Here is a 13,222-nt window from a genome sequence, read left to right on the forward strand (position 1 = left end):
CATTACCTCCATTTTATATATAATAAAAAGTAAAAGCAATATGTTATATATAAATATACATGTTGTGTAGAAAATTACATATCTACAGCAATGTGCATAAACATTTACAGTAGATACATGTAAAGCTTAGGAATACTATATTTGCATAAGTCTTATATCACAGTGCAACATTTCTATTTTCTGAGCAGAGAAATCAACCATGTTTAGCTGTTAGGGCACTACCATCAGACTAATAACTGTTGAATTTAAAACCCTTCTAAACCTTCTTGTGACAACACATGCACCTTAACAAGTAACCTTCTGAAAATAAAAATGGTTAATGAGCATTTATCACTGTGTAAAATACCATCATGTTAATTAATCAGAATCATCTGTCAATGTTAATCTCTACAGAGCCAACTTTGTGGAATAGTTCAAAATCTTTCAATAATTTTTCACACAGCATTATAGTAGTTCTACAGATAGAAAAGTTGTGGCAAAGAGTGCTGGAAATCAGTACTAGAAAGAGGTCAGCCACCCCTAAAAACATTAAAGCGGAGTTCCAACCACAATTAGCATTTTTTAAATGTATGTCCTTTCATCCTGCGTTTTTATAATATAAATCCGGTCACTTATTATTTTACAATCCGCCACCGATCCGCTTAGATATTCAAAAAAGATAGTTTATAAAACTATGTCTACACCGTTGTCATTTTGCTTGTGGGCATTGTGAAGCCTACAAGCACTTACTTCCTGGAAGTCTTGGATGGGGAGTGATAATTGGACAGTGCACTGCATCCTGGGAAATGATGACACACATTTCCCAGGAGCATTAGAGGGAGATGATGTCAGAATCCTAGGTGGTTTCAAAGGCAGATTTCGTGGGACCGCATAGCAACAGGCATTTTCCAGATGAGTAAAAAAACAATATATATATATATTTTTTAACTTTTTTAGTTCTAATGAGCACAATAATGAAAAAAAAATTTTGGGATGGAAACTCCACTTTAACACTCTTGTTACCATCCTGCTAAAACCAACTGCAACCATTACTTCCTACAACTAATATGCCAAAAATAAGGATAAATATTGTCTTTAAAGTGACCCTTCAGCCTCTTCAGTGACTTTATGTAATCTTCCTCCTCTTCCCAATTACATAAGCGAACATTACAATTTTTTTATTTTTAAATATCTTTTCTTGTGGGACCCAGACCTGTACTTCCTGCTTTCTCACCTAGACGAGAATGAGGTTTCCTCCCCAGCCTGAAGCCCACTGGGATATCAATGTGGCACATTTCCAGGAGGCTTTGGGGCAATATCTACCATACTGGGCATGGACCACTGTGTGTCATCAGAAAGTCATCTGCAAGAACCAGATGTATACAGCCGACTCCTAATGACATCATCAAAGAAGATAGTAACATGTGGCGAAGGAGCAGCGGATTACAACAGAGAATGTTGAATTCACTGGGCATGTTAGTATATTTTTGAGGATAACCCAGTGGACAGAGTAAGAGGGAAAAAAATAAATTAGAGGGGGAATGAAGTTTCCTCTTTACCACGAAAGTCAATGAGAACACACAACATTAGTAAAGGGAGCTTCAGCAATCAGTCTGACATCAGGATTAAGACTGATTGCTGAAGCCCTATAATGATCATATGTATTCTCATGGGCTGTTATGTTAGAGACATTTATTAGCAATAGCTTAGGCACTTAATTGTAGGAAGTCGTTTTTTGCAATTAAATTTAATGCAGTGTTAATCATATAGTGATTCTTATGTACAGACCAATAATCCTTTACAAGCGTCAGCTATTTACACTTATTGCACTTTCCAATGTGGCGGCCATAATCACCAAGCACAAAAGTTTGACCAAAGCTTTATATCTTCTTACTCCTTTTTGGGATTCCTTAATGTATTGGGTGGATTGTGTGAACAGTAGCCAAAACTTCTTTGTGGTGGATTGCTCTGATGACGCAAATCAATTTTGTTCTCTACTAGTACTGGTATACTCGGATTTGGTTATTTTCATCTAGACCGAGCTGTACAAGTCCTGCTCCTGTGGAAGATCTGGATGAGCCTAGTGGCCTGTTCATTCAGTTAAGGAAAAGAAAAGCAGGTAAACAATGTAAAACTACTGAGCAAAAAGGGGGGGGGGGGGGGAGGAACAAACCTGAGGACTTTTTAGGTGTCAATTCAATAAATGGATTACAAATTGATAAAATGTAATACATTTTATTACAACAATAAAACATGATAAAAAAATTCCTTGTAATATCATTTGTTATATTAACCAGTTCCCGACCACCGCATGTACATATACGTCCACAATATGGCACGTACAGGCACATGGGCGTATAGGTACGTCCCCGCCTTACCTCGGTTCGGGGGTCCGATCGGGACCCCCTCCGGTACATGCGACGGCCGGGAACGGTGTACGGGAGGTCCGGGAGGAGGGGGCGGCTATTGGTTTCCAGCCGTCCCCTCTCGATCTCCCTCGGCGAATCGGATTCCAGCTGAGCCCTCCCTGCCCGTGTAACTGTAAACACAGGCAGGGAGGAAGTGACGTTTTCTCCCCTCTGGCGGTCTTTTCGTTTGATTCCAGAGGAGAGAAGACGTCAGTACTGTGAGTTGCACCAACAGCACACTGACACAGCACACATAGGCACATAACCCCCCCCGATCACCCCCCCAGCACCCCCTGTCACAGTGTCACTGATTGCAGTGATCATTTATTTTCTGATCACTGCTTTTAGTGTCAGTGTGACAGAAAAAAGTGTCAGGGCAGTTAGGTTTAGGCCCCTTTAGGTCCAGGGTAGCCCCCTACCCCCCCCCCCCCAATAAAGGTTTAACCCCTGATTGCCCCTAAAGTTAACCCTTTCACCCCTATTGCCAGTGTCACTAAGCGATCGGTTTCTGATCGCTGTATTAGTGTCACTGTTGCCGCTAGGCAGTTAGTTTTTTTTGAGGTTCGCCGCCAGGTTTATATAGCGTTAGGTACCCCCATAAATAAAGGTTTTAACCCCTGATTGCCCCTAGAGTTAACCCTTTCACCCCTATTGCCAGTGTCACTAAGCGATCGGTTTCTGATCGCTGTATTAGTGTCACTGTTGCCGCTAGGCAGTTAGTTTTTTTTGAGGTTCGCCGCCAGGTTTATATAGCGTTAGGTACCCCCATAAATAAAGGTTTTAACCCCTGATTGCCCCTAGAGTTAACCCTTTCACCCCTATTGCCAGTGTCACTAAGCGATCGGTTTCTGATCGCTGTATTAGTGTCACTGTTGCCGCTAGGCAGTTAGTTTTTTTTGAGGTTCGCCGCCAGGTTTATATAGCGTTAGGTACCCCCATAAATAAAGGTTTTAACCCCTGATTGCCCCTAGAGTTAACCCTTTCACCACTGATCACTGTATAAGTGTCACTGGTAAAGTGGTTAGCCAGTTAGTTATTTAGTTATTTTAGGTTCGCCACCAGGTTTTTAGAAAGCGTTAGGTACCCCCATATATTACCGAATAAAGGTTTTAACCCCCTGATTGCCCCCTAGTTAACCCTTTCACCAGTGATCACCGTATAAGTGTTACGGTTGACGCTGGTTGGTTAGTTTGCTGTTTATAGCATCAGAGCACCCGCCGTATATAACCCAATAGGTTTAACCCCCTGATCACCCGGCGGGTGATCTAAATTTAATTTTAGCGCCAGTCAGGGTCTGCGTCGCCCCAGGCAGCGTTAGGTTAGAGCCAGTACCGCTTACACCCAATCGCTAAGCATACACCCCCCTTAGTGGTATAGGATCTGAACGGATCGATACCTGATCTGATCAGATCTATACTAGCGTACCCAGCAGTTTAGGGTACCCAAAAACGCATTGTTAGCGGAATCAGCCCAGATACCCGCTAGCACCTGCGTTTTCCCCCTCTGCCCAGCCCAACCCACCCAAGTGCAGTATCGATCGATCACTGTCACTTACAAAACACAAGACACATAACTGCAGCGTTCGCAGAGACAGGCCTGATCCCTGCGATCGCTTACAGTTTTTTTTGAAGCGTTTTCTACATTTGCTTTTCTATAGTCAGGTGCTTTTTTTACCTGTGAATCCTTACCATTGTACCACTAAATTTAGAGTCCAAAATGGCAAACCGAAGGTACAATGATAAGCAGGCCTTGGAGTTCATGTGCATGTCAGATAGTGAAGAGGAGGAGGTCACGCATCTGACAGATTCTGGCTCAGAATATGAACCCATTTACGACAGCGGCTCCATGTCAGATAGCTCGCACGACGAAGTTGAGGTCCCTGCTAAGGCCAGGCGTACCCGATCCCATTCTGATGTTGTTGAGCAGCAAGAACCGCAGGACCCTCGTATGGAGCAGAGATCCAGTACTAGCGCCGCTATTCCTTCTGGTGAATTGGCAAGCACCAGCGGCCTAGTACACCCTGGTCGTTTATCCAGCACTGCAGTAACACTTGGTGACGTGGCGAGTCCCATAAGTGCAGTTGAAGCTGGCGATGTGGCAAGCACAAGTAGTGTCCCGCTGCCACCAAGAAGAAGACAGAGACAGGCCCGTCGTGCCCATAGTGCCCTTCCTGTAGAATTTGCCTATCCTGATTGGGTCCCCACCACTTCTACAGCACCTGTACTTCCCCCATTCACTGGCCAACCCGGTATTCAGGTGGATACAGCGAACTTTACGTCACTTGATTTTTATTCGCTGTATTTCACGGAAGATCTCTATAGATCTATTGTGGACCAGACTAATTTATATGCTGGTACTTACATCGCCGCTAACCCCCAGTCTCGCCTTGCCAAAGAATGGAAACCTCTCGAGGTTTCCGAATTTAAGACCTTTCTGGGCCTTACCCTCAACATGGGCATACACAAATTTCCGTCATTGCGGATGTATTGGTCCACACATCCCATTGACCATATGTACATTTTCTCTGCTCACATGGCCAGGAGACGATACGAGGCGATCCTGCGGTTCCTGCATTTCAGTGACAATGCACTTTGTCGTCCACGTGGAGACCCTGAATTTGACCGGCTCTACAAAATTCGGCCCCTCGTAAACCATTTCAACGAACGTTTTGCAGCCTTGTTTAATCCCCAGCAGGTTGTATGCGTTGATGAGTCCCTGATTAAATTTGCTGGCCGTTTGTCTTTCAAACAGTTCCTTCCCAGCAAGCGTGCCAGATATGGGGTCAAGCTCTATAAGCTCTGTGACAGGGCCACAGGCTACACATGGAGCTTTAGGGTTTACGAGGGAAAAGATAGTCAGGTAGAGCCGGAAGGATGCCCAGATTACATGGGGAGCGCTGGCAAGATTGTTTGGGACTTGGTGTCACCCTTATTCGGAAAGGGGTACCATTTGTATGTGGACAATTTTTACAGCAGCGTGCCACTTTTTAGCCACTTATTTGATCAACAGATTGGAGCATGTGGCACCGTGCGACCTAATCGCCGGGGCTTCCCCCAGCGGCTTGTAGATGCCCGTGTTAGGCCGGGGGCGAGAGCCTGCTGCAGATGTAAAAATTTGCTCGCTGTGAAGTGGCGGGACAATAGGAATGTTTTCGTTCTTACCACCCTTCACGCAGACACGACAGTCCAAATTCGTACGGCGACTGGTGTTGTGGAGAAACCCCTCTGTGTCCACGAATATAACCAAAACATGGGAGGGGTGGACCTCAACGACCAGTTAATGGCGCCGTATCATATTGCCCGTAAGACGAGACGCTGGTACAAAAAAGTGTCTCTACATTTATTTCAATTGGCTCTACTGAATGCTCATGTCGTATACAGAGCTTCAGGACGGAATGAATCCTTCCTTCAATTCCAGAGGGATATCATCACAGAACTCCTGTATCCAGGCGGTATTGTACCTCACCATCTCCTACCAAATGCAGTAAGCCGACTGCATGAGAGGCATTTTTCTTATGTCCTCCCGAGTACCCCTACCCAACGAGCCCCCCAAAGAAAATGTCGTGTCTGTACCAAGCGCGGATTTAGGCGTGACACCCGTTATTTTTGTCCCAAATGTCCTGGCAATCCTGGTCTTTGTATTGGTGAATGTTTTGAACGCTTCCACACACACGTTAATTATTAGTGTAGGGTGAAACATTTCACAGGCTAGGCACACTCACACAGGGTCTCCCAAGATGCCATCGCATTTTGAGAGACCCAAACCTGGAACCGAAAAGTTGAAGTTACAGTTCACAGTTACAAAAAAAAGTGTTAAAAAAAAAAAAAAAAAAAGTAAAAAATAAAAACACACAAAAAAATATAAAATAAAAAAAACAAAAATAGTTGTCGTTTTATTGTTCTCTCCCTCTCTATTCTCTCTCTATTGTTCTGCTCTTTTTTACTGTATTCTATTCTGCAAAGTTTTATTGTTGTTATGTTTTTTCATGCTTGCTTTTCAGGTATGTAATTTATTTTACTGTTTTCAGGTACGCCATTCAGCTGTTGCGCGGACTTATTTATCTTGACAGCAACAGCGTTTGCTCCCACGATATATAAAGCCGCGACTCCAGTGCTGTAGGAGGTGATTTCACCACCACAGTTAAAAAAAAGAGCATATATGCCGAAGCATGCGGGCAGCAGGGGCGGAGGAGCGATTTTGCTCCTAATGCCGCGTACATACGGTTGACATTCCTACGGAGGCTTTCCCGTGGAAAAGTCTGACCATGTGTACACGGCATAGAAAAGTCCGACCGTGTGTACGCGGCATAGAAAAGTCCGACCGTACGCGGCATAACTTTTTTGCGGGAGGATGCCCCCATGCTTTGGCATATATATATTTTAGGCACAGGTTGCGTTAAAAAATGTTTTATTTTTTACTATGTTTTTTTATAGGTATTTGCTTTGCAGGTATGGTATGATCTTACTGTTATACTGGAATGTTACTTTGTTTTAATGTTAACCATCATTTGCTTAGCAGGTACGCCATTCAGTTGCAGTGCGGATTTATTTAGCGTGACAGCAACAGCGTTTGCTCCCACGATATATAAAGCCGCGACTCCAATGCTGTAGGAGGTGATTTCACCACTACAGTTCAAAAAAGAGCATATATGCCGGAGCATGGGGGCATTAGGGGCGGAGGAGCGATTTTGCTCCTAATGCCGCGTACATACGGTTGACATTCCTACGGAGGCTTTCCTGTGGAAAAGTCTGACCATGTGTACACGGCATAGAAAAGTCCGACCGTGTGTACGCGGCATAGAAAAGTCCGACCGTACGCGGCATAACTTTTTTGCGGGAGGATGCCCCCATGCTTCGGCATATATAAATGGTGCATGTATGCCCATCATTAGAAGTGGGTGGATGAAGGGAGGTATTCTAATGGTGGGCATACCCACCGATCAATCTTTTTTTTGTTCAGCCAACAGACTGCATGAAAAAAAAAAAAGATTACAATACATGTCCAACAAGAACCATCAACGTACTGGTATGTTGCAGGACTTTGAATGGTTATACCAGAATGATGCCTGCGGGTTTAGGCATCATCTTGGTATCATTCTTTTCAGCCAGCGGTCGGCTTTCATGTAAAAGCAGTCCTAGCGGCTAATTAGCCTCTAGACTGCTTTTACATTCAGTGGGAGGGAATGTCCCCCCCCCCCAGATATAAACGGCGCCATTGAGAATATGGGAAAGCATTTTATCACACCGATCTTGGTGTGGTCAGATGCTTTGAGGGCAGAGGAAAGATCTAGGGTCTAATAGACCCCATTTAAAAAAAAAAAAAGAGTACCTGTCACTAACTATTGCTATCATAAGGGATATTTACATTCCCTGAGATAACAATAAAAATGGTAAAAAAATAAATAAATGGAAGGAACAGTTAACAAATAAAATAAAAAAAGCGAAATAAATATATAAAAAAATAAAAAAAAGCATCCCTGTCCCCCCCTGCTCTTGCGCAAAGACGAACGCAAGCGTCGGTCTGGAGTCATATGTAAACAGCAATTGCACCATGCATGTGAGGTATCACCGCGAAGGGCAGATCGAGGGCAGTCATTTTAGCAGTAGACCTACTCTGTAAATCTAATGTGGTAACCTGTAAAGGCTTTTAAAGGCTTTTAAAAATGTATGTAGTTTGTCGCCACTGCGCGTTTGTGCGCAATTTTAAAGTATGTCGTGTTTGGTATCCATGTACTCGGCCTAAGATCATAATTTTTATTTCATCAATAATTTGGGCAATATAGTGTGTTTTAGTGCTTTAAAATAAAAAAAAGTGTATTTTTTCCCCAAAAAATGCGTTTGAAAAAACGCTGCGCAAATACTGTGTGGAAATTTTTTTTGCAACACCCACCATTTTAATCTGTAGGGCCTTTGCTTTAAAAAAATATATAATGTTTGGGGGTTCAACTTTACTTTCTTGCAAAAAAATAATATGTTTTTATGTAAACAAACAGTGTCAGAAAGGGCTTTTTCTTCAAGTGGTTAGAAGAGTGGGTGATGTGTGACATAAGCTTCTAATTGTTGTGCATAAAATGCCAGGACAATTGAAAACCCCCCCAAATGACCCCATTTTGGAAAGTAGACACCCCAAGCTATTTGCTGAGAGGCATCTTAAGTCCATGGAATATTTTAGATTTTGACCCAAGTTGCGGGAAATATAAATATATATATATATATATATATTTTTTTTTGCGCAAAGTTGTCACTAAATGATATATTGCTCAAACATGCCATGGGCATATGTGGAATTACACCCCAAAATGCATTCTGCTGCTTCTCCTGAGTACGGGGATACCACATGTGTGAGACTTTTTGGGAGCCTAGCCGCGTACGGGACCCCAAAAACCAATCACCGCCTTCAGGCTTTCTAAGGGTGTAAATTTTTGATTTCACTCCTCACTACCTATCACAGTTTCGAAGGCCATAAAATGCCAAAATAGCACAAAAAAAACCCAAATGACCCCATTTTGGAAAGAAGACACCCCAAGGAAACTGCTGAGAGGCATGTTGAGTCCATTGATTTTTTTTTTTTTTGTCCAAAGTGATTGAATAATGAGAAAAAAAAGAAAAAAAAAAGAAAAATGTGTCACTAAATGATATATTGCTCACACATGCCATGGTTATATGTGGAGTTGCACCCTAAAATACATTCTGCTGCTTCTCCTGAGTACGGGGATACCACATGTTTGGGACTTTTTGGGAGCCTAGCCGCGTACGGGACCCCGAAAACCAAGCACCGCCTTCAGCATTTCTAAGGGCGCAAATTTTTGATTTCACTCCTCACTACCTATCACAGTTTTGAAGGCCATAAAATGCCAAAATAGCACAAAAAACCCCCAAATGACCCCATTTTGGAAAGTAGACACCCCAAGCTATTTGCTGAGAGGCATGTTGAGTCCATGGAATATTAAATTTTTTTGCCCCAAGTGATTGAATCACGACCAAAAAAAATTAAAATAAAAAAATGTACAAAACATTGTCACTAAATGATATATTTCTCACACATGCCATGGTTATATGTGGAATTGCACCCCAAAATACATTCTGCTACTTCTCCTGAGTACGGGGATACCACATGTGTGGGACTTTTTGGGAGCCTAGCCGCGTATGAGACCCCGAAAACCAAGCACCGCCTTCAAGATTTCTAAGGACATAAATTTTTGATTTCACTCACACAAATCTTGAAGGCAGTGCTTGGTTTTCGGGGCCCCGTACGCGGCTAGGCTCCCAAAAAGTCCCACACATGTGGTATCCCCGTACTCAGGAGAAGCAGCAGAATGTATTTTGGGGTGCAATTCCACATATAACCGTGGCATGTGTGAGAAATATATCATTTAGTGACAACGTTTTGTATTTTTTTTTTTTTGGTCATTATTCAGTGACTTGGGGCAAAAAAATTAAATATTCCATGGACTCAACATGCCTCTCAGCAAATAGCTTGGGGTGTCTACTTTCCAAAATGGGGTCATTTGGGGGGGTTTTGTGCTGTTTTGGCATTTTATTGCCTTCGAAACTGTGATAGGTAGTGAGGAGTGAAATCAAAAATTTATGCCCTTAGAAATCCTGAAGGCGGTGATTGGTTTTCGGGGTCCCGTACGCGGCTAGGCTCCCAAAAAGTCCCACACATGTGGTATCCCCGTACTCAGGAGAAGCAGCAGAATGTATTTTGGGGTGCAATTCCACATATAACTATGGCATGTGTGAGCAATATATCATTTAGTGACAACTTTGTGCAAAAAAAAATCAGTTTGTCATATTCCCGCAACTTGTGTCAAAATATAAAATATTCCATGGACTCGACATGCCTCTCAGCAAATAGCTTAGGGTGTCTACTTTCCAAAATGGGGTCATTTGTTTTTTTTTTTTGCTATTTTGGCATTTTATGGCCTTCGAAACCTTGATAGGTAGTGAGGAGTGAAATCAAAAATTTGTGCCCTTAGAAATGCTGAAGGCGGTGCTTGGGTTTTGGGGCCCCGTATGCGGCTAGGCTCCCAAAAAGTCCCACACATGTGGTATCCCCGTACTCAGAAGAAGCAGCAGAATGTATTTTGGGGTGCAATTCCACATATAACCATGGCATGTGTGAGCAATATATCATTTAGTGACAACTTTTTGTAAACATTTTTTTTTTTTTTTTTTTCGTCATTATTCAATCACTTGGGACAAAAAAATTAAATATTCAATGGACTCAACATGCCTCTCAGCAGTTTCCTTGGGGTGTCTACTTTCCAAAATGGGGTCATTTGGGGGGGGTTTGTACTGCCCTGCCATTTTAGCACCTCAAGAAATGAGATAGGCAGTCATAAAATAAAAGCTGTGTAAATTCCAGAAAATGTACCCTAGTTTGTAGACGCTATAACTTTTGCGAAAACCAATAAATATACGCTTATTGCGATTTTTTTTACTAAAGACATGTGGCTGAATACATTTTGGCCTAAATGTTTGACTAAAATTTAGTTTATTCGATTTTTTTTACTTTTTGTTATAAGAAAAATCATTTTTTTTCAAAATTTACGGTCTTTTTGCGTTTATATCGCAAAAAATAAAAATCGCAGAGGCGATCAAATACCATCAAAATAAAGCTCTATTTGTGGGAAGAAAAGGACGCAAGTTTCGTTTCGGTACAACATTGCATGACCGCGCAATTACCAGTTAAAGCAGCGCATTGCCAAATTGCAAAAACACCTTTGGTCTTTAGACAGCGTATTGGTCCGGGGCTTAAGTGGTTAAAGGCATACACAGACACTACCACTCCACATGTTTCAAAAAGCTTCATCAGGAGCTCAGGTGTGTATTATATGCTAAAAATGACATAGAGACAGGAATGAGTTACATGACGTTTTTGACAGAGTATAGCAATAGTATACATATTTCGTTTTACAAAATATCAGTGTTAACATAATAATATATTATGTTAACACTAATATTTTGTAAAATTAAATATGTATACTATTGTATGCCAATAATGTGACAGATGCAATACTCTGTCAAAAACATCATGTAACTCATTCCTGTCTCTGTCATTTTTAGCATATAATACAGCACACCTAAACACTCCTGATGAAGCTTTTTGAAGCGAAACATGTAGAGTGGTAGTGTCTGTGTATGCCTTTAATATAACAAATGATATTACAAGGAATTTTTATCATGTTTTATTGTTGTAAAAAAAAAATATATGATATTTTATCAATTGTAATCCATTTATTGAATTGACACCTAAAAAGACCCCAGGTTTGTTCCTTCTCCCCTTTTTTCTCACGATATATTGGGATGTGGTGTCTTTTCTGATCTTTTTGCCCTCTATTAAAACTACTCATTACAAACAAGTATACATGTAAATAGGACAAAACTGGGTTTTTAATATATTAACATTTTTTAATAAAATTACTTACACTACTTAATACACATAGTACATTTCTTAAAGTTACCACCAAAAGCAATCAAACACAGGTTTTCTAACCTTAGCTTTTACTAAACACACCGAAATATACAGTGTTTTCTTGAGAATATATTCTACATTATTATTTGCACTCACAAAAGTACCGACATCTGTGCTCTGTATCTGTATTCTGCTTCTAAGAGCGGTCTCCTAGTTGGTATAGACGTAGAATCCTTATACACCTCCATACTAATTTTGTATGGTGCCCCTTTAAAGATTATACTGTTAACTTTGCCTTCTTGTTACAAATATCCAGTATCTGGGGAGAGTCTAAGTGGTCAGCCCACAAGGGAATGATGTGAATCTGACATGGCTTTTAGGAGCATGCAGGTTTATGCTACATTCTTCTAAAGTAAAAAAATTGGAAACATTTATTAGCCATAAGCAGCATTTACAGATAGATGGGAGAAGAGCGAACTTTACCTTTACCTAATCTAATAAAAATTCAGTCTACATTGCTGCAAATACTATGGGCCAGATTCATGTACAATTCCGGTGGCGTAACGTATCCCATTTACGTTACACCGCCGCAAGTTTTCAGCGCAAGTGCTTAATTCACAAAGCACTTGCCTGTAAACTTGTGGCGGCGTAGCGTAAATCCGTCCAGCGCAAGCCCGCCTAATTCAAATGGGGCGTGTATCATTTAAATTTTTGAACGGCGACGTGCGTTACGTCCTTTCCTATTCCCGGACGACTTACGCAAAAAAAAAAAAATTCTAAATTCGACGCGGGAACGACGGCCATACTTTAACATGGCTAGTCTAAATATAAGCCATTGAAATAGCATCCGTAACTTTACGACGGGAAAAGCCGTCGTATCTTGGTTTGAGGATTCAAACTAAAGATACGACGCAGGAAATTTTAAAATACGCCGGCGTATCAGTAGATACGCCGGCGTATTTCATCTGTGAATCTGGCCCTATATACCTTAAAGTGATAGTAAAGTCCAAGAGTTTTTTTTATCTTTATGCCTTCTATGCATGAAGGCAAAAAACATTCCGTGTGCAGCAGCTCATCCAGCTCCCCCTGATACTTACCTGAGTCAGCAATGTGCCCAAGAGCAGCCGCTCTCTGGGTTGTCTGAGACAGCAGTGGGAGCCATTGGCTCCTGCTATGGTCAATCACAGCCAGCAAGCCAATGAGGAGAGAGCAGGGGTGGGGCCAAGCTGCGCTCTGTGTCTGAATAGACAGACAGAGCAGCGGCTCAGGAGTGAGCCTGCTTGGGTGTCCCCATAGCATGCTGCTTTCTACAAGGGCACTCAGTAGGAGGGAGGGGCCAGGAGCACTGGTGAGGGGCTCAAGAAGAGGAGGATCAGGGTTGCTCTGTGCAAAACCACTGCACAGAGCAGGCAAGTATG

General features: G+C 42.0%; 1 protein-coding gene across 1 annotated transcript in view; it reads right to left on the bottom strand.

Annotated features, from left to right (window-relative positions):
- Positions 1-994: 994 nt before the first annotated feature.
- Positions 995-13,222, bottom strand: part of CEP164 (centrosomal protein 164) — a 123,653-nt gene continuing 111,425 nt past the window's right edge. The window contains exon 29 of the mRNA XM_040325466.1: positions 995-2,067. Coding sequence (XP_040181400.1) covers positions 1,977-2,067 — 91 coding nt within the window. The 3' untranslated portion in view covers positions 995-1,976. The remainder of the gene's footprint in view (positions 2,068-13,222) is intronic.

The sequence above is a fragment of the Rana temporaria genome, chromosome 10, assembly GCF_905171775.1.
Source record: "Rana temporaria chromosome 10, aRanTem1.1, whole genome shotgun sequence".
Taxonomy (NCBI): Eukaryota; Metazoa; Chordata; class Amphibia; order Anura; family Ranidae; genus Rana; species Rana temporaria.